Source organism: Oncorhynchus gorbuscha, unplaced genomic scaffold (genome assembly GCF_021184085.1).
Source record: "Oncorhynchus gorbuscha isolate QuinsamMale2020 ecotype Even-year unplaced genomic scaffold, OgorEven_v1.0 Un_scaffold_3317, whole genome shotgun sequence".
NCBI lineage: Eukaryota > Metazoa > Chordata > Actinopteri > Salmoniformes > Salmonidae > Oncorhynchus > Oncorhynchus gorbuscha.
In genome coordinates, this window is record NW_025747588.1 from 22,535 (window position 1) to 50,278 (window position 27,744).

At 47.8% G+C, this 27,744-nt stretch overlaps 1 protein-coding gene across 1 annotated transcript; it reads left to right on the forward strand.

Moving 5' to 3' along the window:
* Positions 1 to 241: 241 nt before the first annotated feature.
* Positions 242 to 26,746, forward strand: LOC124027515 (E3 ubiquitin-protein ligase pellino homolog 1-like; the record flags this gene model as incomplete). Its single annotated transcript, XM_046339924.1, has 4 exons — positions 242 to 395; positions 20,695 to 20,897; positions 24,738 to 24,867; positions 26,645 to 26,746. Coding segments are annotated over exons 2-4 (321 nt in total), but the record flags the coding sequence as incomplete, so codon positions are not given.
* Between the last annotated feature and the right edge of the window lie 998 nt (positions 26,747 to 27,744).

Below are 27,744 nucleotides of genomic sequence, written 5' to 3' on the forward strand. Positions count from 1 at the left end.
TCAACTACGATACCCACAATCCCTTTCGCATCATACGCGGCAGGTTTTTCTCGGATCAGAGTACACTACAATTCAAAACGTCTCTGTTTATGTTCAACACACCTCCAACATATTATTCTGCTGTCCGCACGGAGAGCGAAGCATTAAACAAACAAAACACATTTTGGGGAATGTAACTTTGTACAGGAAGAGAGCTAACACGAAAACGTCGTATGATTGGCCATTCTGACAGTTCCTTTTTTGTATCAAACATTGAGATTTGTTGACAAATTGCCTTTGTTAGCTGGTAAACAAGCGAACTCAACGAACTTGGTCTGAAGCGGCGGGCGGTAGATGGTTGTCAACCTGCTCACTGAGCGGTGTGTCTCGGCAGGAGGAGCGCATCGACTACCGCTGTAAGTAAAACTACCTAACAATAACCTTCCTCTCATTTACACAAGATAACTAAACCATATTAGCTTGCCAATCAGTTGACAATCTCCTGTTTTCCTTTAGAACCGGCTGGCTAGCTAACAGAAGGGACAGTAGGCTAGCTAGCTAATATGATTGCTTGCTGGTGGAGAGATGTGCCAGGTAACGTTAACGTTACAGTAGCTGGTTATTCCTCTCAAAAACCGAGCTAGCTAACTAATAAATGGTCATAATTTAGGCTATAACCAAATATTCTCTTAACGTTAATCATAACTATTTATTTTGGGGTCATTGTAATGTATCCAAAGCTATTTAGTCATAAATCCTTACGTTTTTACGCATGGTGGTCCTGGAATCGCACTATTCCGGCTTTGTCTACCAACGGAGCAAACTAACAAACTAGGTTTTGCATGTCAAGTTGGAATGGGATATCATTCCCTCGTTCAAGCATCTGATCTGTTGGCTTAGCCCTGCTTCTGCCTTTGTTGGTCCGGTCTGGTGATGACTTGGATCCGCCTTTTTGACATCCATGTTCCGTTGTCGTATCAATCATCCGGTTCCTCCTTTCCAATGATCTTATCTCTTATTTCTTTGCGGATCAATAGCTCGAATGGTGATTTGACTTGCCACTCAGCTATTGTTTAGCTACAAACGTTGTCGTCATTGCATTGCCACGGGTAAACATGTTGTTTACAAACTGGTCAGAATATGTTTTGTTTTTAAACTTGTGGATGTACACACCACCACCACCATATGTTTTACTATCCTTGTGGGTACCTAGCCTTAACCTGACTCCTGAACTTAGCCCTAATTGTAACCAAAACACAAAACCTAACCTCGAAACATAAAATAGCGTTTGTCCTTCTGGGGATGTGGGAAATGTCCCCACTAGTGATAATGTGCCTTGTTTTACTATCCTAGTGGGGACTTTTGGGCATTTCCATTACCCTCAAGGATAGTAATACACACACCCCTTCCCACTCCAGAGGGTCTGAAGGGGGGTGGTCTGTCCTACTCCAGAGGGTCTGAGGGGGCCCTGTAGGTCTGTAGGAACCCCCACCTATCCAGAGTGTCTGTAGGAACCCCCACCTATCCAGAGTGTCTGTAGGAACCCCGCCTATCCAGAGTGTCTGTAGGAACCCCCGCCTATCCAGAGTGTCTGTAGGAACCCCCGCCTATCCAGCGTGTCTGTAGGAACCCCGCCTATCCAGAGTGTCTGTAGGAACCCCGCCTATCCAGAGGTCTGTAGGAACCCCCCTGCCTATCCAGAGTGTCTGTAGGAACCCCGCCTATCCAGAGTGTCTGTAGGAACCCCCGCCTATCCAGAGTGTCTGTAGGAACCCCCGCCTATCCAGAGTGTCTGTAGGAACCCCGCCTATCCAGAGTGTCTGTAGGAACCCCGCCTATCCAGAGTGTCTGCTCTGTAGGAACCCCCGCCTATCCAGAGTGTCTGTAGGAACCCCGCCTATCCAGAGTGTCTGTAGGAACCCCCGCCTATCCAGAGTGTCTGTAGGAACCCCGCCTATCCAGAGTGTCTGTAGGAACCCCCGCCTATCCAGAGGTCTGTAGGAACCCCCGCCTATCCAGAGTGTCTGTAGGAACCCCGCCTATCCAGAGTGTCTGTAGGAACCCCCGCCTATCCAGAGTGTCTGTAGGAACCCCGCCTATCCAGAGTGTCTGTAGGAACCCCCACCTATCCAGAGTGTCTATAGGAACCCCCCGCCTATCCAGAGTGTAAGATATCCATCAATCCGGTTTTCAATTTGGGCATTCTGTGTGTGTGTGTACGTGATGTGTGCTGTTCTCTGGAGCTGTTGCGGTCATGAGGCTTGGTACTGTGTGTTTGTGTTAACACACTGTAGGCCTGTGTGTTTTGGCCTGTGTGTGCACTCTGTATGTGCCTGGACTCTGAATGGAATGCCTGGGTAGTTCTCCAGGTCATAACTGTGGGTTTGTACGTGTGTGTTTTTTGCTTACGTTTGTGCATACTGTAAGCTTGTGAATCTGTACTCTGAATGACATGCCTGGGTAAGTTCCCCAGGTCGTAACTGTGCGTGTATGAGGCTAGGGACATCTGAGCAGCTTAGGCTAGACTGTAGGCTACACTCTGCAGTGTATGTGAAGCTTGGCACACTACTCTTCAGTTCAGCTTATTCGCTCCATTCAGTGTGCTGGGTTTGTGCATGTGAGATGGAGGATTACCAGGGTTTGTCATGGAAAGTGGGTCAGACAGTGGGTATGTTTTTACTGACGTTTCTGTTAGTGGGGATAGAAAGACAAAGGCCTGGTAAAACATCATCAGATGTTTTTCCAAATTGCTGGGAGCAGATTAGACTTTTAGACTCAAGGTGTAGAGATTAAGAAAGAGAGACCATCTCAGTCTCTCTCTTGGTCTCTCTGTCTCTCTCTACTTCTTCCCTTCTAATTCTTTAGGTATATTCCAAACAGTCTCTCTCTCGGTTTCTCTCTCTCTCTACTTCTTCCCTTCTAATTCTTTAGGTATATTCCAAACAGTCTCTCTCTCTACTTCTTCCCTTCTAATTCTTTAGGTATATTCCAAACAGTCTCTCTGTCTCTCTCTACTTCTTCCCTTCTAATTCTTTAGGTATATTCTAAACAGTCTCTCTCTATCTCTCTACTTCTTCCCTTCTAATTCTTTAGGTATATTCCAAACAGTCTCTCTCTCTCTCTCTCTACTTCTTCCCTTCTAATTCTTTAGGTATATTCCAAACAGTCTCTCTCTCTCTGTCTCTCTCTACTTCTTCCCTTCTAATTCTTTAGGTATATTCCAAACAGTCTCTCTCTCTCTCTCTACTTCTTCCCTTCTAATTCTTTAGGTATATTCCAAACAGTCTCTGTCTCGCTCTCTGCTTCCCTCTTTCCCTACTTCTCCATCCTTCTCGGTCTTAATTACACACATGAGGTCATTCATACCTGGAAGAACATACCTGCCAACACCTGAGCTGAAAGAAAATGTCACATTTGGACACGGAGGCAGTTTGCTTCTGCACCTGACTGGAGAAACCTTTAACAGGGGAAAAACAACTAAGTCTGTTTGTGTTCTGAAGCTCTACCTTTTAGTCTAGCAGTTCACAACATTACAAATGCTGCTCCTGTGAAGTTTCCCCTGGGTTTTATATATATATTATTTAACCTTTATTTAACTAGGCAAGTCGGTTCAGAACATATTCTTATTTACAGTCGGCCTACACCGGCCGACACTGGGCAAGTTGGTTCAGAACATATTCTTATTTACAGTCGGCCTACACCGACCGACACTGGGCAAGTTGGTTCAGAACATATTCTTATTTACAGTCGGCCTACACCGACCGACACTGGGCAAGTTGGTTCAGAACATATTCTTATTTACAGTCGGCCTACACCGACCGACACTGGGCAAGTTGGTTCAGAACATATTCTTATTTACAGTCGGCCTACACCGGCCGACACTGGGCAAGTTGGTTCAGAACATATTATTATTTACAGTCGGCCTACACCGACCGACACTGGGCAAGTTGGTTCAGAACATATTCTTATTTACAGTCGGCCTACACCGACCGACACTGGGCAAGTCGGTTCAGAACATATTCTTATTTACAGTCGGCCTACACCGACCGACACTGGGCAAGTCGGTTCAGAACATATTCTTATTTACAGTCGGCCTACACCGACCGACACTGGGCAAGTCGGTTCAGAACATATTCTTATTTACAGTCGGCCTACACCGACCGACACTGGGCAAGTTGTGTGCTGCCCTATGGGACTCCCAATCACGGCCGGTTTTGACATAGCCTGGATTCGAACCAGGGTGTCTCTAGTGATGCCTCTAACACGGAGATGCAGTGTCTTAGACCGCTGCGCCACTCGGGCGCCCAAGGTACAGATCTAGGATCCGCTTTCCCTCCCCCAATGCTAACTAAAACCATTAGGGGGGATGCTAAACTGTCCCAAAATCAGCATTTTGGAACAACTTCACTCAACTCCAATAAGGTCAGCCTTACTGAAATGAAGTAGTTTGTATTGTGAACACAACATTTATGATGTTGTCTTTGACTTTCACCCCTCAGATTTGGAAAGTGAAAAACAAAGAGATGGGTGGTGGTGGTAGTAGTAGTGAGGGCTGGTAGTAGTAGTTAGGGTTAGAGAGGAGGGCTGGTAGTAGTAGTTAGGGTTAGAGAGGAGGGCTGGTAATAGTAGTGAGGGTTAGAGAGGAGGGCTGGTAGTAGTAGTTAGGGTTAGAGAGGAGGGCTGGTAGTAGTAGTGAGGGCTGGTAGTAGTAGTGAGGGCTGGTAGTAGTAGTGAGGGCTGGTAGTAGTAGTTAGGGTTAGAGAGGAGGGCTGGTAGTAGTAGTGAGGACTGGTAGTAGTAGTTAGGGTTAGAGAGGAGGGCTGGTAGTAGTAGTTGGGGTTAGAGAGGAGGGCTGGGAGTAGTAGTTGGGGTTAGAGAGGAGGGCTGGGAGTAGTAGTTGGGGTTAGAGAGGAGGGCTGGGAGTAGTAGTTGGGGTTAGAGAGGAGGGCTGGGAGTAGTAGTTGGGGTTAGAGAGGAGGGCTGGGAGTAGTAGTTGGGGTTAGAGAGGAGGGCTGGGAGTAGTAGTTGGGGTTAGAGAGGAGGGCTGGGAGTAGTAGTTGGGGTTAGAGAGGAGGGCTGGGAGTAGTAGTTGGGGTTAGAGAGGAGGGCTGGGAGTAGTAGTTGGGGTTAGAGAGGAGGGCTGGGAGTAGTAGTTGGGGTTAGAGAGGAGGGCTGGGAGTAGTTCTCTCCTCCCCATATCCCCCAGTCTCTCCTCCATCTCTCTCAGGGGCTGCTGCTGCCAGTACAGGCTGTGCTTTAGGCACAGATTTATGATCAGTCTGCCCCCATCAGGTCAGCCCCCCTCCCTGCTGTCTTCCTGTGCAGAGTGAGTCAAGTGAGCCACACTTTCCTCAAGCTGCTGGTCACTGGAACGGTTGGTTGGTTTCTGGGAAGGTCACACGGTGTGTTTTCTACTGGCAGGAAGTAGTACCTAGGCAGGGTGTGTGTGTGTGTGTGTGTGTGTGTGTGTGTGTGTGTGTGTGTGTGTGTGTGTGTGTGTGTGTGTGTGTGTGTGTGTGTGTGTGTGTGTGTGTGTGTGTGTGTGTGTGTGTGTGTGTGTGTGTGTGTGTGTGTGTGTGTGTGTGTTGTCTGTCCCGCTGTCGGACTGTGTTCACCTCAGTGAATTATTGATGAGCCTGTAACTTGAACGCCTCCCCTCATCTCCATCTCCCAGTCTCTCCATCTGTCACCAGTAGCCTACATCCCAGTACTGCCTACTGCAGTCAGTACACCCCTCTCTCTCTCTCTCTCTCTCTCTCTCTCTCTCTCTCTCTCTCTCTCTCTCTCTCTCTCTCTAGGCCCCTCTCTCTCTCTCTCTCTCTCTCTCTCTCTCTCTCTCTAGGCCCCTCTATCCCCTCCCCTGGGTGTGTTTGATGGGGATTACCTACCTAGTGACAATCATTTACTGTTAATGCGGCCACACACACACACACACACACACACACACACACACACACACACACACACACACACACACACACACACACACACACACACACAGTGACAATCATTTACACACACACACACACACACACACACAGGGTGTTGGTAGGGTGGGGCTGTATAATCGGTGCCAGATGTCCTTTGAAGATGGAAGGTGGTGGTCTCTGTACCTAATTACATTGACCTACACTGCGTTGTGTAGTTTTCATGCGTTTCAGGTCCGTTACAGCATGTGACTGGGCTGAGTGGATAGAAACATTGCTCTGAATACGAGTTCAGGTCGGCTACAGCCCACGTTTCCATTTGATGGAATACAGTGTCTAAGATGAAGTCAACCTCTGCCTTTTGAGTAGTCCACAGAAACATGTCTGCTATTGGAAGTCTTTCTCCTGTTACTCTTATAGGCTATTAAATAGGATTCTGGGAAATTTCAATAAATTCCCTGGTTTTCCAGAAATCCCGTTTCCGGATTTCCCTCTTATTCCCTTCTGATTCCGTGAATCTTCCAACCAGGATTTCTGGAAAACCAGGGAATTTATTGAAAGTACCATGAATTTTGCAGCCCTAGTTTTAGATATCTGGAGTGTGTTTTATAAATATCTGAAAGGCATTTGGGAACCAACCACTAGTGAAATTCACCCTCTGTTCAGTGTATTAGACCTTGTGATAATGTGTAGGTCATTTGACTCCCTCCTCTGTGGTCAATCTGTTACTGCTTGGCACTCAGCATTAAGGGGTGAAGGCCCTGTGATAGACTAGTGTCCTGTCCAGGGGGTACTGAGGAGATAGACTAGTGTCCTGAGGTGATAGACTAGTGTCCTGTCCAGGGGGTGTACTGAGGAGATAGACTAGTGTCCTGTCCAGGGGGTGTACTGAGGAGATAGACTAGTGTCCTGTCCAGGGGGTGTACTGAGGAGATAGACTAGACTAGTGTCGTGTCCAGGGGGTGTACTGAGGTGATAGACTAGTGTCCTGTCCAGGGGGTGTACTGAGGTGATAGACTAGTGTCCTGTCCAGGGGGTGTACTGAGGTGATAGACTAGTGTCCTGTCCAGGGGGTGTACTGAGGTGATAGACTAGTGTCCTGTCCAGGGGGTGTACTGAGGAGATAGACTAGTGTCCTGTCCAGGGGGTGTACTGAGGTGATAGACTAGACTAGTGTCCTGTCCAGGGGGTGTACTGAGGTGATAGACTAGTGTCCTGTCCAGGGGGTGTACTGAGGTGATAGACTAGACTAGTGTCCTGTCCAGGGGGTGTACTGAGGTGATAGACTAGTGTCCTGTCCAGGGGGTGTACTGAGGAGATAGACTAGTGTCCTGTCCAGGTGGTGTACTGAGGTGATAGACTAGTGTCCTGTCCAAGGGGTGTACTTGAACATCAAGCTGCCTCACTACAGGAACAGGAAATGGGCTCCGGCTCGTACAAGGCTACTTACGTACTGTGGTCAGGCCGTCCATTTCCCTCAATGGGCAAACGTCCAGTCATCCAGGACCTCAGCTGCCACGGATGACCCAGTTGTCGTGGGAATGGCACGATTGGTCCCAGATTCTCTTGGCAAGCGGGTCCAGCTGGAACATGGTTTATTTAACCAAGCTAATTTAATACTGAGAAGTATTTCAACCTGCTCAGAAAGATGACAGATAGATGGGGGTCATCTCAAACACAACAACAACCAGCACTACATTGGTAGATCATAGATCCGAGGAAGAGGAAGATTCTGAGATCACACACACAGACACAGAGATTGATTGAAAGCCTGAGAAATGTTTGAAATTGTGAAAAGCGTCATTCAATTTTCATACATTCACCTACATTCATGAAACCATTTTTTTTGCTTGGCAATGGTTACAATGGACCTGTTCTGATACATTTCCCTTAGACAGGTTGGTAGCTGTGTGGGAGAATGTTCTGAGTTGAGTTGGCCACGTCTACTGATGTTTAACCTTTTTCATCAGGTTAGTTTTGTTGAGATTACCATCTCTGTTTCCAGAGAGACCAGGATAGCAGCATCAGCACAGCAGTATCAGACAAACCACCACATGACATCAGCCAGAGGACAATGACATGAATACAATAAACAGCATGTTCCCATGTCTGGAGGCGAACTACGCCATCTAGACTCGCCCACAACAATGCATCTCATCCTGTGTAGTCACTGGGTGCCCACTGGTAGATTCCACTGTCTGTGGTGGTTAAAAGGGACACTTCACCACTTTTTCACCTAATACTTACTATGCTGTCTTCAGCACCATACCAGTGTCTGTCTATTACGTAGGCCTACACGTAGGCTAGGCTATGTAACAAGAAGATTAGAACATAGTGTTGTTCTTGTGAGGTTTGTACTCCAGTGTTCTGACAGTTAGGCTGGTTTGTACTCCAGTCTTCTGACAGTTTGGCTGGTTTGTACTCCAGTCTTCTGACAGGTAGGCTGGTTTGTACTCCAGTGTTCTGACAGGTAGGCTGGTTTGTAGTCCAGTCTTCTGACAGTTAGGCTGGTTTGTACTCCAGTCTTCTGACAGTTAGGCTGGTTTGTACTCCAGTGTTTTGACAGTTAGGCTGGTTTGTACTCCAGTCTTCTGACAGGTTGGCTGGTTTGTACTCCAGTCTTCTGACAGTTAGGCTGGTTTGTACTCCAGTCTTCTGACAGTTAGGCTGGTTTGTAGTCCAGTCTTCTGACAGTTAGGCTGGTTTGTACTCCAGTCTTCTGACAGTTAGGCTGGTTTGTACTCCAGTCTTCTGACAGGTTGGCTGGTTTGTACTCCAGTCTTCTGACAGGTTGGCTGGTTTGTACTCCAGTCTTCTGACAGGTTGGCTGGTTTGTACTCCAGTCTTCTGACAGTTAGGCTGGTTTGTACTCCAGTCTTCTGACAGGTTGGCTGGTTTGTACTCCAGTCTTCTGACAGGTTGGCTGGTTTGTACTCCAGTCTTCTGACAGGTTGGCTGGTTTGTACTCCAGTCTTCTGACAGGTTGGCTGGTTTGTGTGCGCAAGTGTTTGAGGCTATCTAACTTCCTGTCTCATTAAATGGCGCCCGTATTCACTTTCTTCTTGTTTGGGATACTCAGGGAGACATCACACAGACGGGCACACACATCCTCACCAAACTAAAAAAAAAATCACTTCAACCAGTAAAATGAGCGTTAACATTTACATTACATTTACATTTAAGTCATTTAGCAGACGCTCTTATCCAGAGCGACTTACAAATTGGTGCATTCACCTTATGACATCCAGTGGAACAGCCACTTTACAATAGTGCATCTAAATATTTTAAGGGGGGTGAGAAGGATTACTTTATCCTATCCTAGGTATTCCTTAAAGAGGTGGGGTTTCAGGTGTCTCCGGAAGGTGGTGATTGACTCCGCTGTCCTGGCGTCATGAGGGAGTTTGTTCCACCATTGGGGAGCCAGAGCAGCGAACAGTTTTGACTGGGCTGAGCGGGAACTGTACTTCCTCAGTGGTAGGGAGGCGAGCAGGCCAGAGGTGGATGAACGCAGTGCCCTTATTTGGGTGTAGGGCCTGATCAGAGCCTGGAGGTACTGAGGTGCCGTTCCCCTCACAGCTCCGTAGGCAAGCACCATGGTCTTGTAGCGGATGCGAGCTTCAACTGGAAGCCAGTGGAGAGAGCGGAGGAGCGGGGTGACGTGAGAGAACTTGGGAAGGTTGAACACTAGACGGGCTGCGGCGTTCTGGATGAGTTGTAGGGTTTAATGGCACAGGCAGGGAGCCCAGCCAACAGCGAGTTGCAGTAATCCAGACGGGAGATGACAAGTGCCTGGATTAGGACCTGCGCCGCTTCCTGTGTGACGCAGGGTCGTACTCTGCGGATGTTGTAGAGCATGAACCTACAGGAACGGGCCACCGCCTTGATGTTAGTTGAGAACGACAGGGTGTTGTCTAGGATCACGCCAAGGCTCTTAGCGCTCTGGGAGGAGGACACAATGGAGTTGTCAACCGTGATGGCGAGATCATGGAACGGGCAGTCCTTCCCCGGGAGGAAGAGCATCTCCGTCTTGCCGGTTCAGCTTGAGGTGGTGATCCGTCATCCACACTGATATGTCTGCCAGACATGCAGAGATGCGATTTGCCACCTGGTCATCAGAAGGGGGAAAGGAGAAGATTAATTGTGTGTCGTCTGCATAGCAATGATAGGAGAGACCATGTGAGGTTATGACAGAGCCAAGTGACTTGGTGTATAGCGAGAATAGGAGAGGGCCTAGAACAGAGCCCTGGGGGACACCAGTGGTGAGAGCGCGTGGTGAGGAGACAGATTCTCGCCACGCCACCTGGTAGGAGCGACCTGTCAGGTAGGACGCAATCCAAGCGTGGGCCGCGCCGGAGATGCCCAACTCGGAGAGGGTGGAGAGGAGGATCTGATGGTTCACAGTATCGAAGGCAGCCGATAGGTCTAGAAGGATGAGAGTAGAGGAGAGAGAGTTAGCTTTAGCGGTGCGGAGCGCCTCCGTGATACAGAGAAGAGCAGTCTCAGTTGAATGACTAGTCTTGAAACCTGACTGATTTGGATCAAGAAGGTCATTCTGAGAGAGATAGCGGGAGAGCTGACCAAGGACGGCACGTTCAAGAGTTTTGGAGAGAAAAGAAAGAAGGGATACTGGTCTGTAGTTGTTGACATCGGAGGGATCGAGTGTAGGTTTTTTCAGAAGGGGTGCAACTCTCGCTCTCTTGAAGACGGAAGGGACGTAGCCAGCGGTCAGGGATAAGTTGATGAGCGAGGTGAGGTAAGGGAGAAGGTCTCCGGAAATGGTCTGGAGAAGAGAGGAGGGGATAGGGTCGAGCGGGCAGGTTGTTGGGCGGCCGGCCGTCACAAGACGCGAGATTTCATCTGGAGAGAGAGGGGAGAAAGAGGTCAGAGCACAGGGTAGGGCAGTGTGAGCAGAACCAGCGGTGTCGTTTGACTTAGCAAACGAGGATCGGATGTCGTCGACCTTCTTTTCAAAATGGTTGACGAAGTCATCTGCAGAGAGGGGGGGGGGAGGAGGATTCAGGAGGGAGGAGAAGGTGGCAAAGAGCTTCCTAGGGTTAGAGGCAGATGCTTGGAATTTAGAGTGGTAGAAAGTGGCTTTAGCAGCAGAGACAGAGGAGGAAAATGTAGAGAGGAGGGAGTGAAAGGATGCCAGGTCCGCAGGGAGGCGAGTTTTCCTCCATTTCCGCTCAGCTGCCCGGAGCCCTGTTCTGTGAGCTCGCAATGAGTCGTCAAGCCACGAAGCGGGAGGGGAGGACCGAGCCGGCCTGGAAGATAGGGGACATAGAGAGTCAAAGGATGCAGAAAGGGAGGAGAGGAGGGTTGAGGAGGCAGAATCAGGAGATAGGTTGGAGAAGGTTTGAGCAGAGGGAAGAGATGATAGGATGGAAGAGGAGAGAGTAGCGGGGGAGAGAGAGCGAAGGTTGGGACGGCGCGATACCATCCGAGTAGGGGCAGTGTGGGAAGTGTTGGATGAGAGCGAGAGGGAAAAGGATACAAGGTAGTGGTTAACAACTGCTGCATCGAAAACACTTATTTTGCAAAGATCACAACCGAATATAATCTTAGCGACTGTTCAAGCAAGAATCAAAACATCATTGTAAGTTATTTTGTTTAGCCTAAGACAGATGTTTTTATTTGTTCTATGTTGAATGGGTGCAGAGTGCGGTGGCTTCCTTACAGCCGCGTGCCTCTGTGTGTGACGTCGGTGTGTCGTGTTCTGGAATGTTGTCTATAGCCTGTTGTCCATCCTCTTTTTAAATAGTCAGTCATCATGTTTTCAGCACTATTATTTCCCTGATTGATCAACATGTGTTTTATCGTGCTCTCTCTGTCTCTCTGAAGCAGTCATATATTTAGCAATACGTTTCAACATCAAATTGCAATAAAATCGCAGTATCGAATTGTATCGACAACTAATTATGATGATATCACAGTGCCATCCGTTTTGTCACCAAAGCCCCATATACTACCCACCACTGTGACCTGTACACTCGTTGGCTGGCCCTCGCTTCATACTCGTCGCCAAACCCACTGGCTCCAGGTCATCCACAAGACCTGTAGCACGCGCTCCAGCAGGTATATCTCTCTGGTCACCCCTCTGGTCACCCCCAAAACCAACCGTAGCAATGGTAGATTTGCAGTGGAAGAATGTGCAAAGTAGAAATAATGGAGCTAGCTAAATAAATAAATAAATACCGTAGGGGAAGAGGTAGTTGTTTGGGCTAAATTATAGATGGGCTATGTACAGGTGCAGTAATCTGTGAGCTACTCTGACAGCTGGTGCTTAAAGCTAGTGAGGGAGATAAGTGTTTCCAGTTTCAGAGATTTTTGTAGTTCGTTCCAGTCATTGGCAGCAGAAGAACTGGACGGAGAGGCGGCCAATTGCAAATCCCAGACCACACACACACACACAACCCTCTGCCTCAGCTCTCGACCATTATTTTATTGAACCTTTATTTAACTAGGCAAGAACAAATTTGCAATTCTTATTTACAATGACAGTCTTCTGGGGAACAGTGGGTTAACTGCCTTGTTCAGGGGCAGAATGACAGATTTGAACCTTGTCAGCTCAGGGATTCGTTCTAGCAACCTTTCGGTTACTGGCCCAACGCTCTAACCACTAGGCTACCTGCCGCCCCAATGCAGGGGTCAGACGGCCTTCCTAACCCACAGGTTAGTTTCATAATACAGATGGCCTTCCTGCTCTCCCAGCCAGGCCCCAGTCCAGTGCTCCAGAACCCCATCCCAGACCAGTGCTCCAGAACCCCATCCCAGACCAGTGCTCCAGAACCCCATCCCAGACCAGTGCTACGGAACCCCATCCCAGACCAGTGCTACGGAACCCCATCCCAGACCAGTGCTCCAGAACCCCATCCCAGACCAGTGCTCCAGAACCCCATCCCAGACCAGTGCTCCAGAACCCCATCCCAGTCCAGTGCTCCAGAACCCCATCCCAGTCCAGTGCTCCAGAACCCCATCCCAGTCCAGTGCTCCAGAACCCCATCCCAGACCAGTGCTCCAGAACCCCATCCCAGTCCAGTGCTCCAGAACCCCATCCCAGTCCAGTGCTCCAGAACCCCATCCCAGTCCAGTGCTCCAGAACCCCATCCAGGTCCAGTGCTCCAGAACCCCAACACACATCCCTTCTCCCTGTCTGGAACACGATTTCCCTCCCAAATCCCAGGTAGCCTACACACATCCCCTCTCCCTGTCTCCAACATGATTTCCCTCCCAAATCCCAGGTAGCCTACACACATCCCCTCTCCCTGTCTGCAACACGATTTCCCTCCTAAATCCCAGGTAGCCTATACACATCCCTTCTCCCTGTCTGCAACACGATTTCCCTCCCAAATCCCAGGTAGCCTACACACATCCCCTCTCCCTGTCTGCAACACGATTTCCCTCCCAAATCCCAGGTAGCCTATACACATCCCTTCTCCCTGTCTGCAACACGATTTCCCTCCCAAATCCCAGGTAGCCTACACACATCCCCTCTCCCTGTCTGCAACACGATTTCTCTCCCAAATCCCAGGTAGCCTACACACATCCCCTCTCCCTGTCTGGAACACGATTTCCCTCCCTAATCCCAGGTAGCCTACACACATCCCCTCTCCCTGTCTGGAACACGATTTCCCTCCCAAATCCCAGGTGACTGAGATATGATTCCTCCTTTCTTCTCCTTCCCTCTCTTTTGATATTTTACACATCCCTGCTCATCGATTAGATGGGTTACACAGGAAGAATGAGGGAGGCAAAGACGGGGAGTCTGTGAGCGGGAGGGAAAGAGAGACTGTGAGAGGTATCGTTAGTGTCGATCTCCTTTCCCGAGAGTCCCCTCAGATCGATTACCTGGTCATCAGACTTGTAATGTTCAGCGTGTGCAAACCAATCCTCCTCCTCTGATCCCTCCATGCAACCAACACACTCAGGAGTCCAGACCGGACTCAGGGCGTAAGCAACAACCAACACACTCAGGAGTCCAGACCGGACGCAGGGCGTAAGCAACAACCAACACACTCGAGTCCAGACCGGACGCAGGGCGTAAGCAACAACCAACACACTCAGGAGTCCAGACCGGACGCAGGGCGTAAGCAACAACCAACACACTCAGGAGTCCAGACCAGACGCAGGGCGTAAGCAACAACCAACACACTCAGGAGTCCAGACCGGACGCAGGGCGTAAGCAACAACCAACACACTCGGCTCCCTCAACCCCTCCCATCTATCTCTGAACACCATCCAGTCCCATTCTTCAGCTCCCTCAACCCCTCACATCTATCTCTGAACACCATCCAGTCCCATTCTTCAGCTCCCTCAACCCCTCCCATCTATCTCTGAACACCATCCAGTCCCATTCTTCAGCTCCCTCAACCCCTCCCATCTATCTCTGAACACCATCCAGTTTTGATTTCTTTTGATTTCTATTTGCCTGTGGTGTGATATTTCACCAATGTTCTGAACCTTTCTATTCTCATAGATTTTACAAATTTTAAATTAAACATCAAGATTTTTGCTAAGAGTATTATTGTATTATTGATCGATTGACTATGACTTTTTAAATCACCCAGTTGTGTTATTTGCAGAGTTGGCTCCAGTTAAATGTTGCAATTCTTCAGCCATTCCTGAACTTGTGACCAAAAACAAGCTACATGGACCGTACCAAAATGTACGGTCCATGTAGCTTGTTTATATTTATATATATATATATATATATAAACCATGTGTCATGGAATCGGTACATTGAAAATCTCTTCCCAACTATTTTGGAGTCATATGGCACAGCTGTCAATTTTTTTGTCCCTAAATGAAAATGCTATACTTTTTAAATTTAGCACTATTTTCTTGAACCAGTTTTTGTTTTTTAATGCAGGTCCAACAGGCAAGGTCCTTACTTGCTCCCCCTTCCACTTGCCCCTTCCACTTGCCTCTTCCATTTCTGCGGTAATGCTGCAATTAGTTGGTTGTATTTTTGAGTAGAGCAAACATTTTTGTGTGACAACTCCATTTATGATATAATTTACAAAGATTATACATTTAAAATAATAATAATAATAATTTTTCAAAAAATACATTTTTAATTCATTAGTATATTTGAGGTTAACCATAATATTTGTTCTGTCTTTTCTGGTGGATTAAACTGGAATTGCAACCAGCTTTCTATGCTTTGTTTTAAAAATAGCAATATTTTAGAGATGGTTTCATTTTTTAATAACTGAAAGTGAGAGGTTGTAATCTGAATAAATGGGAAAAAAGCCGTTCTTGAACATGGGAAAAAAGCCGTTCTTGAACATGGGGAAAAAAGCCGTTCTTGAACATGGGGTGAGACATTCTTACTAATCTGCTAGAGAAACTGTTCGGATTTAAGGTCTAATGCTTTAATATTTAATCATTTCTGCCCTCCAAATTCATATTCATTATATAAATAGGCCCGTTTTAATTTTGTTTGGCTTGCTGTTCCAAATAAAATGTAATATTTATGCAAATAGATACACTGGGATATGACTAAAGAGTTCATCATTTTTTCACGAATAGACAGGTATTTTCCTTTCACAGCAGCAAGAGCTTCTCTATTTTTGCTAACTTCCTATTAAAATGTATTGTAGTGAGCCTCTTTGATTGTAGGCCTAGTGAAGCTTTGATTGGCTAACAAAAACAATCATGTGTGAAGGCGCCTGTCTTTATGGGGTGCATTGTCATAAAAACAACTTTTAAAAGTAGTTTTATTAAATTAAGAATTTGAAATATCGTGGTATATCCGTGTATGCAGCAATGTAACATGGATATTTTCATTTTTTTTTAAATAGGCCTGTAATTTTTTACTTATGAATACTCACACAAGTAATCAAATACTAATGTCTGTTCAGATATTAAAATATGTCAATAACTGTGCCCATCCCCAGTTGAGAGTAAACAACCTAAGTACAGGAGTGTTCTCGCTGAAGGTTGAGAGTTGCCCTGAATGGAGACTGAAGGTTGAGAGTTGGCAATTTAGCTCATTGCCCTGAATGGAGGCTGAAGGTTGAGAGTTGGCAATTTAGCTCATTGCCCTGAATAGAGGCTGAAGGTTGAGAGTTGGCAATTTAGCTCATTGCCCTGAATGGAGGCTGAAGATTGAGAGTTGGCAATTTAGCTCATTGCCCTGAATGGAGGCTGAAGATTGAGAGTTGGCAATTTAGCTCATTGCCCTGAATGGAGGCTGAAGATTGAGAGTTGGCAATTTAGCTCATTGCCCTGAATGGAGGCTGAAGATTGAGAGTTGGCAATTTAGCTCATTGCCCTGAATGGAGGCTGAAGATTGAGAGTTGGCAATTTAGCTCATTGCCCTGAATGGAGGCTGAAGGTTGAGAGTTGGCAATTTAGCTCATTGCCCTGAATGGAGGCTGAAGGTTGAGAGTTGGCAATTTAGCTCATTGCCCTGAATGGAGGCTGAAGGTTGAGAGTTGGCAATTTAGCTCATTGCCCTGAATGGAGGCTGAAGATTGAGAGTTGGCAATTTAGCTCATTGCCCTGAATGGAGGCTGAAGATTGAGAGTTGGCAATTTAGCTCATTGCCCTGAATGGAGGCTGAAGATTGAGAGTTGGCAATTTAGCTCATTGCCCTGAATGGAGGCTGAAGGTTGAGAGTTGGCAATTTAGCTCATTGCCCTGAATGGAGGCTGAAGATTGAGAGTTGGCAATTTAGCTCATTGCCCTGAATGGAGGCTGAAGATTGAGAGTTGGCAATTTAGCTCATTGCCCTGAATGGAGGCTGAAGATTGAGAGTTGGCAATTTAGCTCATTGCCCTGAATGGAGGCTGAAGGTTGAGAGTTGGCAATTTAGCTCATTGCCCTGAATGGAGGCTGAAGGTTGAGAGTTGGCAATTTAGCTCATTGCCCTGAATGGAGGCTGAAGATTGAGAGTTGGCAATTTAGCTCATTGCCCTGAATGGAGGCTGAAGATTGAGAGTTGGCAATTTAGCTCATTGCCCTGAATGGAGGCTGAAGATTGAGAGTTGGCAATTTAGCTCATTGCCCTGAATGGAGGCTGAAGATTGAGAGTTGGCAATTTAGCTCATTGCCCTGAATGGAGGCTGAAGGTTGAGAGTTGGCAATTTAGCTCATTGCCCTTAATGGAGGCTGAAGTGCAGAGAGTTGATAGCCATCAACGAGACTGGCTTAACTATAATATATTCCGCTTAGCAGAACGTTTTGGGATTTGAACCCACTATCCTGCCGTTACAAGTGCCAGGCTCTACCAACTGAGCTGCAGAGGACCCCTGTTACTCATTTAATCAGCCAGCCAATTAGCCAATCTACAAACCATTTAGACTGCGAGTCAGCTAACCAGCTAGGCCTCCAGCCAGCCAGCAGCACTAAGTGAAAGTAAGATGACTGATACTGACTTAGCTTAGTACTCTCTCTTAGTGGTGCTGGTAGACTGGGTGCCTGAAAGGTTCGCAGACTGACTAAATGGTTGACTGGCAGGCTGTCTGGTTGGTTGGTCGACTGGCAGGTTGACTGTGATTGACTGGTTAGCAGGCTGTCTGTCTGGCTAGTTTGTTGGCTGTCTGGTTGACTTGCTGGCTGGTTAGCAGGCTGGCTAACTGGCTGGCCTGTTGGATATCCCAGGAGGCAGCTGGTGTTTGCCCAGGAAGCAGGCTGTCTGCTGGGGCCACTGATGTGGTTCTCCTTCCCCATGGAGGTCCTCCACCACGCCTAGTCTATGTCTGCTTCCTCACCACCAGCCCTTCATCTGGAAACACGCTGCCTCTCTCTCTGTCTCTGTCTCTCTGTCTCTCTGTCTCTCTGTCTCTCTCTCTCTCTCTCTCTCTCTCTCTGTCTCTGTCTCTCTGTCTCTCTGTCTCTCTGTCTCTCTGTCTCTCTGTCTCTCTCTCTCTCTCTCTCTCTCTCTCTCTCTCTCTCTCTCTCTCTCTCTGTCTCTCTGTCTCTCTCTCTTTCTCTTTTATATATATATATATATATATGAAGGGACTTTTCTCTCTCTCATGAAATTACTTTTCTCCACTGAGCTGATAACCTAAAAGTTCATTGAGATTCAGACACTTCCTAAAAGAGGGTGTTTTGGACTCCTGTCATCAGATTTGGGGTGAGATCTTTGAGTTGAGTAGCTCCGACCCCTGAGCCTTAGGCTACCCCACACCAGGGGTTCACCAGTGTTGATGTGGGCACTAGTGTTATTTTTGGGGGGGGGGCTGTTTCCATCAGGAGGGTGTCGTTAAAGACTTGGGGTGAGGTGAGAGGTTAAAGGTGAGCCGGATCAACAACCTCTGCATCATCAAGACCGTTGCTTTGTGAGAAGGTGTTAACAGTTAGCCATCTCAGTTGGAAGTTCTCCATTAGTGTTTTTGTGGTTAGTGTGGTGGGGAGTAACATTATTTTAACTTGATGTGAGTTGAGGCCTTCACTTTTTGCAAATGATACCTTGGCAGCTGAGAGGTATGAAATAGGTTGTGTGTGAATCTGTTTCCAGGAAACTGGCCTGATATATTCCATTTGTGAATCACCTCAACTCCCATTTGAAGTGACTTCATCATCGCAGTTCTCACAAGCGTCTCGATCAACAGCCAGTCCAGTGTGCATTCTGAACACTCAAAAGTGTGGTTGAAGAATAGCACACCTTTCCCTTTCCTTGAACTGTTGAAGGACGGGACTCAACCTGCGTGCCAAACAGGACACAGGCAAATTGTTGGTGTTGTTTTTAGGGGGGGGGGGACTGCCTGGCTGTACAAAGGCACCGTAGTCTGAGGAAGTGAGGTCACTGTGAAATCCCTGGGTCATATTCATTAGGGGAAACGGTAGCAAAACCTTTTGCAACTTGAAACTTTAAGCACCCCTTGTTTTTCTGCCTAGTGCATTTGGTGACCGCGTGGGGGAGTTTGGTGACCGAGTGGGGGAGTTTGGTGACCGAGTGGGGAGTTTGGTGACCGCGTGGGGAGTTTGGTGACCGCGTGGGGAGTTTGGTGACCGCGTGGGGGAGTTTGGTGACCGCGTGGGGAGTTTGGTGGCCGCGTGGGGAGTTTGGTGGCCGCGTGGGGAGTTTGGTGGCCGCGTGGGGGAGTTTGGTGGCCGTGAGTTTGGTGGCCGCGTGGGGGAGTTTGGTGGCCGCGTGGGGGTATGTTTGGTGGCCGTGGGGGGGAGTTTGGTGGCCGAGTTTGGTGGCCGCGTGGGGGAGTTTGGTGGCCGCGAGTTTGGTGGCCGCGTGGGGGAGTTTGGTGACCGGTGGGGAGTTTGGTGACCGCGTGGGGAGTTTGGTGACCGCTTGGGGAGTTTGGTGACCGCGTGGGGGAGTTTGGTGACCGCGTGGGGGAGTTTGGTGACCGCGTGGGGGAGTTTGGTGACCGCTTGGGGGAGTTTGGTGACCGCTTGGGGGAGTTTGGTGACCGCTTGGGGGAGTTTGGTGAAGTTTGGTGACCGCTTGGTGGCTGCGTGGGGGAGTTTGGTGACCGCGTGGGGGAGTTTGGTGACCGCGTGGGGGAGTTTGGTGACCGCGTGGGGGAGTTTGGTGACCGCGTGGGGGAGTTTGGTGACCGCTTGGGGGAGTTTGGTGACCGCTTGGGGAGTTTGGTGACCGCTTGGGGAGTTTGGTGACCGCGTGGGGAGTTTGGTGACCGCGTGGGGAGTTTGGTGACCTCGTGGGGAGTTTGGTGACCTCGTGGGGGAGTTTGGTGACCGTGGGGAGTTTGGTGGCCGCGTGGGGGAGTTTGGTGGCCGCGTTGGTGGCCGCGTGGGGAGTTTGGTGGCCGCGTGGGGGAGTTTGGTGGCTGCGTGGGGGAGTTTGGTGGCTGCGTGGGGGAGTTTGGTGGCCGCGTGGGGGAGTTTGGTGACCGCTTGGGGGAGTAGTATAAACCTATCCTAAGGGGATACACAGACACACAGCGGCAACCGTTTCAACCTGAGACCACATAGCGAACACACACACACACACCACACACACATGTGGGTGTAGTTATCCTTTAATGCAGGTGGCACCAGCCAGAGACCCTTGTTTGGTTAGCGGTGTTTCTGTACTCATGAGATTGCAGAGTTTTCTAAGCAAATGGCCACTGGGTTGATGCAAATAGTCATGGTATCATTCTGCCAGGTAGGTAGCAGATAGGCTGCTTTGTAGTTAACATTAAATTGAGAAGGTTTTGGAAAAGCCTTTCCATCTACCGGCAGATGGTTATCATTAGCATCATCGCTAACGGCTACACTAAGTGTAGACTAGACATAAGAGCACCACAACACAGACAGGCATTCCTGAGCCCTTTCAGAAAGATGCAAGAAATTACTAATCAATGATTTTATTTTACCTTTATTTAACTAGGCAAGTCAGTTAAAGAACAAATTCTTATTTTCAATGACGGTCTAGGAACAGTGGGTTAACTGCCTGTTCAGGGGCAGAACGACAGATTTGTACCTTGTCAACTCGGGGGTTTGAACTTGCAACTAGTCCAACGCTCTAACCACTAGGCTACCCTGCCAACCCCGCTACCCTGATGCAATTTTTTCATGTCTTGTGAGTCACATGGGCAATTTTTAAGGAATGTTCTAGTAAGTTCAATACATTTTTGGAGTATTGTTTAATTGGGGTTTAATGTCTGGATTCCACGCTTGGTGCAAACGCAGATGTTTTTTTCTAGGGCCCTATTTGTGTGTGAGTCTTAATGGGTGTGTGGTGGTGTAACTGTCACTGACTTCCTGTTCAGTGTAAGGTGAGACCTGAGAGATCAGGTGACTTCCTGATGTTGTGAGCTGTGTTGTCCACGTGTGACTGACCTCACACGCTCTCTCTCTTATCTCTATCTAGGGTTGCAGCGGCGACAACCAACAGGCACATGCAGGATGAGGAGGCGGAGCTGAAGCTCAGCTGACCCCACCCATTTAGTGTGACCTACCCTCACCCATCCAGCCAGCCGAGCCCATGTTCTCTCCAGAGCAGGAAAATATCTCCCCCTCCTCCACCTCCTCCTCCAAAGTGCCAGTGAAATATGGGGAGCTCATGGTGCTGGGGTAAGGAGCCAACCACATTATAACACTTCACCACTTAGTTACAAACTCAGATCTGTTCCTCTATGTTGATGATACTCAGATACTTATGGCTGTTCCTCTATGTTGATGATACTCAGATACTTATGGCTGTTCCTCTATGTTGATGATACTAACTCAGATGCTTATGGCTGTTCCTCTATGTTGATGATACTAACTCAGATACTTATGGCTGTTCCTCTATGTTGATGATACTCAGATGCTTATGGCTGTTCCTCTATGTTGATGATACTCAGATACTTATGGCTGTTCCTCTATGTTGATGATACTCAGATGCTTATGGCTGTTCCTCTATGTTGATGATACTCAGATACTTATGGCTGTTCCTCTATGTTGATGATACTAACTCAGATGCTTATGGCTGGTCCTCTATGTTGATGATACTAACTCAGATGCTTATGGCTGTTCCTCTATGTTGATGATACTCAGATACTTATGGCTGTTCCTCTATGTTGATGATACTAACTCAGATACTTATGGCTGTTCCTCTATATTGATGATACTAACTCAGATACTTATGGCTGTTCCTCTATATTGATGATACTAACTCAGATACTTATGGCTGTTCCTCTATGTTGATGATACTAACTCAGATACTTATGGCTGTTCCTCTATGTTGATGATACTAACTCAGATTGCTTATGGCTGTTCCTCTAGGTTGATGATACTAACCTAGATACTTATGGCTGTTCCTCTATGTTGATGATACTCAGATGCTTATGGCTGTTCCTCTATGTTGATGATACTAACTCAGATGCTTATGGCTGTTCCTCTATGTTGATGATACTAACTCAGATTGCTTATGGCTGTTCCTCTATGTTGATGATACTAACTCAGATTGCTTATGGCTGTTCCTCTATGTAGATGATACTCAGATGCTTACTTCCTCTAACTCAGATGCTTATGGCTGTTCCTCTATGTAGATGATACTCAGATGCTTATGGCTGTTCCTCTATGTAGATGATACTCAGATGCTTATGGCTGTTCCTCTATGTTGATGATACTCAGATACTTATGGCTGTCCCTCTATGTTGATGATACTCAGATACTTATGGCTGTTCCTCTATGTTGATGATACTCAGATACTTATGGCTGTCCCTCTATGTTGATCAAATCAAACTTTATTTGTTACATGCACGGAATACAAAAAGTGTAGACTTTACCATGAAATGCTTACTTACAGTTGGGTAGCTTGGATAAAAACGTGCCCAAATTAAGCCGTAGAAGCTAGAATATGCATGTAATTAGTACATTTGGATAGAAAACACTCTGAAGTTTCTAAATCTGTTTGAATGATGTCTGTGAGTATAACAGAACTCATATGGCAGGCCAAAAAACTGAGAAAAAATCCAACCAGGAAGTGGGAAATCTGAGGTTTGTATACAGGGTGATATTAGTTATGTTTCACTTCCCAATGCTTCCACTGTTTTGAGGATTCTACTTTAAAGGAGGGGCTCATAAGGGCTCTTTGAGTGAGTGGTCTGGCAGAGTGCCACAGCCTCGGTCTGGCGCGCCACGTGAAAGGTAGCTACGTTCCACTTCATTTGTACAGACAAAGGAATTGTCCGGTTGGAACATGAATGAAGTTTTATGTTAACATCCTAAAGATTGATTCCATACTTAGGTTGGCATGTTTCTACGGGCTGTAACGGAACTTTTGGAACTTTTCGTCCGACGTTCGGTGCGACCTGAACGCGCTTTTGGATTTGTTTTCCAAACGCCCTAACAAAAGAAGATATTTGGACATAACTGATGGACATTATCGAACAAATCAAACATTTATGGTGGAACTGGGATTCCTGGGAGTGCATTTTGATGAAGATCGTCAAAGGTAAGTGAATATTTAAACTGCTATTTCTGAGTAATGTTGACTACCCAATGACTACCCAATATGACGGGTGTCTTTTTGGCTGCTTTGTTGTCTAAAGGCTGTACTCAGATTACTGCATGGTTTGCTTTCTCCGTAAAGTTTTTTTTAAATCTGACACGACAGTTGCATTAAGGAGAAGTTTTCAAGCCCTGCCAAATCTGACGAGCGTCAGAGCCGGTGTAGTAGGATTCAATCTTAACCGGTCTAGGACACAGCTCAGCTAACGGACCCCGCCCCCCCGCAATAAATCGTTGTTTTTTTCCATAATGTCCATTACTAGTGTCCAATTAGCACGTTTCGTTCACATGTCCAAAAGCTGCCGCTGGTCCAGGCGAACTCGGACAAAAACTTCAAAAAGTTATTTTCCAGGTCGAATAAACTGGTCAAACTAAGTAGAGAATCAATCTTCAGGATGTTATTATCATATATATCCAATAATGTTCCAACCGGAGCATTCGTTTTTGTCTACAGAGTAATGGAACGCAAGGAGATATAATGACTACTGCGTGTATCCAGGAACTGGCATTCTGCCTGACCAGTGACTCAAATAGCTGCTATCCGGTCCCACATCCCACTATAGGCTTCATTCCACGTTCTACTGACTGTTGACATCTAGTGGAAGGCGTAGGAAGTGCGAACAGATCCATATCTTATTTGGATGTGATTAGGCGATGACTTGAAAATCAACCAGCCCCAGAATTTCCACTTCCTGTTTGGAAGTTTGCCTGCCCTATGAGTTCTGTTATACTCACAGACATAATTCAAACAGTTTTAGAAACTTCAGAGTGTTTTCTATCCAATAGTTATAATAATATGCATATATTAGCAATCTAGGATAGAGTAGCAGGCAGTTCACTATGGGCACGCAATTCATCCAAAAAGTGAAAATGCTGCCCCCTAACCCTAAAAGGTTAATACTATATTGACGCTTTGCTTGTGTGATGGTTCATCTGGGGGCATAGCATGATTTCTTCGAAGCGTCCAGATTACTGACCCGCTCCTTGAAAGCAGCAGGTCTAGCCTTTAGCTTCGATGCAGATATTGCCTGTAATCCATGGCTTCTGGTTGGGATATGTACGTACGGTCACTATGGAGACGGTCACTGTGGGAACAATGTCGTCGATGCACTTATTGATGAAGCCGATGACTGAGGTGGTATATATTCCAGTCTGTGCAAGCAACTGGATGATACGAACTCAGATACTTATGGCTGTTCCTCTACGTTGATGATGACGTTGCTTCCTAGTCTCTTCGAGGTGGTTATTGTGGGTGGGGTTGTGTTTAAAAGCACATGCAAGCACGCACACACGTGTGTTTTTGTGTACCTGCGTATGTTTGTGTGTGCTGACTCACTGTTTCCTGGTCTCCAGGCTGTCAGGTAGATGATTATAACAGTAGTGTTGGTCTCCAGGGAGATGATTATAACAGTAGTGTTGGTCTCCAGGGAGATGATTATAACAGTAGTGTTGGTCTCCAGGGAGATGATTATAACAGTAGTGTTGGTCTCCAGGGAGATGATTATAACAGTAGTGTTGGTCTCCAGGAAGATGATTATAACAGTAGTGTTGGTCCTGGTCTCCAATGGAAAACAGTGATGAGATATCAGCAGAGCTGGATCACACACACTCATAGCTTAAACCTATCTGTAAATCTAGCCTTTGTACTCATGGGGACCTGGGAAATACTTTGGGGGATTTCCAGTACCCACAAAGATAACACACACACACACACACACACAAAAAAAAACACACACACACACACACACACACACACACACACACACACACACACACACACACACACACACACACAAAAAATACAGGCATGTCTGTGAACTCACAGCAACTCCCCCTGCCTGCTCTAGGAACACTTCTTGCTTCCAACATGGCATCCTATCCCTTTGTTTATCTCTCTCTCTCTGTCTGTCTCTTTAGGTACAATGGCTCTCTCCCCAACGGTGATCGAGGCAGGAGGAAAAGCCGTTTCAGTCTGTCTAAGAGACCCAAGGCTAATGGGGTCAAACCCAGCACAGTGCACGCTGCCTGCACCGCACAGGCAGCTAAGGTAAGACACCCACACACACACACCCCTACCAGTATCTCTTGTTGTGATGTGTGTGTTTTGTCTTATATTTGTATTTTTAATTCCAGCACCCTGTCCTTGCAGGAGGCCTTTCTGCAGGGGGCCTTTCTACCCTGGCCCTGCAGGGGGCCTTTCTACCCTGGCCCTGCAGGGGGCCTTTCTACCCTGTCCCTGCAGGAGGCCTTTCTACCCTGTCCCTGCAGGAGGCCTTTCTACCCCCCTGCAGGAGGCCTTTCTACCCTGTCCCTGCAGGAGGCCTTTCTACCCTGTCCCTGCAGGAGGCATTTCTACCCTGTCCCTGCAGGAGGCATTTCTACCCTGTCCCTGCAGGAGGCATTTCTACCCTGTCCCTGCAGGAGGCATTTCTACCCTGTCCCTGCAGGAGGCATTTCTACCCTGTCCCTGCAGGAGGCCCTACCCTGTCCCTGCAGGAGGCATTTCTACCCTGTCCCTGCAGGAGGCATTTCTACCCTGTCCCTGCAGGAGGCATTTCTACCCTGTCCCTGCAGGAGGCATTTCTACCCTGTCCCTGCAGGAGGCATTTCTACCCTGTCCCTGCAGGAGGCATTTCTACCCTGTCCCTGCAGGAGGCATTTCTACCCTGTCCCTGCAGGAGGCATTTCTACCCTGTCCCTGCAGGAGGCATTTCTACCCTGTCCCTGCAGGAGGCATTTCTACCCTGTCCCTGCAGGAGGCATTTCTACCCTGTCCCTGCAGGAGGCATTTCTACCCTGTCCCTGCAGGAGGCATTTCTACCCTGTCCCTGCAGGAGGCATTTCTACCCTGTCCCTGCAGGAGGCCTTTCTACCCTGTCCCGGCAGGAGGCCTTTCCTTGCAGGAGGCCCCCTGTCCTTGCAGGAGGCCTTTCTACCCTGTCCCTGCAGGAGGCCTTTCTACCCTGCCCTGCAGGAGGCCTTTTACCCTGTCCCTGCAGGAGGCCTTTTACCCTGTCCCTGCAGGAGGCCTTTACCCTGTCCCTGCAGGAGGCCTTTCTCCCCTGTCCCTGCAGGAGGCCTTTGTGTCCTTTGTTAGGCCGTCGTTGTATACAAGATTTTTTTCTTAACTGACTTGACTAGTTAAATAAAGGTAATTTTAAAAAACGTGTAATTCAATTAAAAACCTACACACAACACCATAACACTCCTGCCTTGGTTAACAGTGGAAGTATGTGAACCATGCCTTTACGAACACACGGAACACCCTGGCTGTTTACGGCAGAGTTCAGTGTGAACTGACCAATGAAGGGCAGCAGAGAGATGTCCTACAAAGTGTGTGTGTCCTTGGAAACACATGTCTGTCTCTTAATTAAGTCTTTAAACAGGCCTGTTAAACCATGAGGCTGGGATTGTTGGGGACCATTTGGATGTGTGTGTGTGTGTGTGTGTGTGTGTGTGTGTGTGTGTGTGTGTGTGTGTGTGTGTGTGTGTGTGTGTGTGTGTGTGTGTGTGTGTGTGTGTGTGTGTGTGTGTGTGTGTGTGTGTGTGTGTGTGTGTGTGTGTGTGTGTGTGAGAGAGAGAGAGACACGTTTAGAACGCTACTTAGCAGATAGAAATATAACAAAAAGAGCTGAGGACAGAACCTTCTCTGTTCAACATTTCTATACTGATCGTTCCTCATTTCTCCATTTCTCCGTCCTCCCTCCCTGTCTCTGTCCCTCCCTCCCTCTGTCCCTCCCTCCTTCTCTCTGTCCCTCCCTCCCTGTCTCTGTCCCCCCTCCCGTCCCCCTCCCTCTGTCCCCCCCTCCCCCCCTCCCCTCCAGGCTATCAGCAACAAGGACCAACACAGCATCTCCTACACGTTATCCAGAGGTCAGACTGTGGTGGTGGAATATACTCATGATAACAGCACAGACATGTTCCAGGTAACTACAAACTCATCCTTCTGGGCCCAGTTGCAGAAAACATCCTTAAGGACATTTTCTCTTAAACGTTCCTTCACTTTTAAGTCAGTTAGACAAAAAAAAACATTTTAAGGCAAATTTCCCCTCTTAAATGAAGTGAAAAAGTTTTGGGTGTCCGTGAGGTCTCTTTCTAAGTGCTTCATTCAGTATGGATATCAATGTAAACAGCGTTTTGTGGAGGGGACTGTTGCTTTCATTTGCCCACCAGCAGATGTGCAACTTAGTAGTGTTTCTGTTGTCTATACAAAATCCTCAGATATCAGTTAAATGATCCTACCTTTAAAAGCATAGATATACATTATAGTCGTATCAAGTGTAGGGTGTTATTTAGTCTGGATCATCAGGGTAAAGCACATCTGGAACGTTCTGTCTTCTGGGCTCCTTTCTGTTTTAAACAATAAGCCTGACCCCAGATCATCCCATGTTTGAGAGGGGATGGGGGGGAGAGGGGATGGGGGGACCTGTTAGGGCAGATCTGAGATTGTTACACTGCTTTGGTGCTCTTCACTCTTTCTACATGGTTTCTAAAACTTAGGGGGTGGGGTGAGAGGGATTACTTAACCTATCCTAGGTATTCCTTAAAGAGGTGGGGTTTCAGGTGTCTCCGGAAGGTGGTGATTGACTCCCGCTGTCCTGGCGTCGTGAGGGAGTTTGTTCCACCATTGGGGGCCAGGGCAGCGAACAGTTTTGACTGGGCTGAGCGGGAGCTGTACTTCCTCAGTGGTAGGGAGGCGAGCAGGCCAGAGGTGGATGAACGCAGTGCCCTTGTTTGGGTGTAGGGCCTGATCAGAGCCTGGAGGTACTGAGGTGCTGCCCCTCACCGCTCCGCAGGCAAGCACCATGGTCTTGTAGCGGATGCGAGCCAACTGGAAGCCAGTGGAGAGAACGGAGGAGCTGGGTGACGGAGAGAACTTGGGAAGGTTGAACACCAGACGGGCTGCGGCGTCTGGATGAGTTGA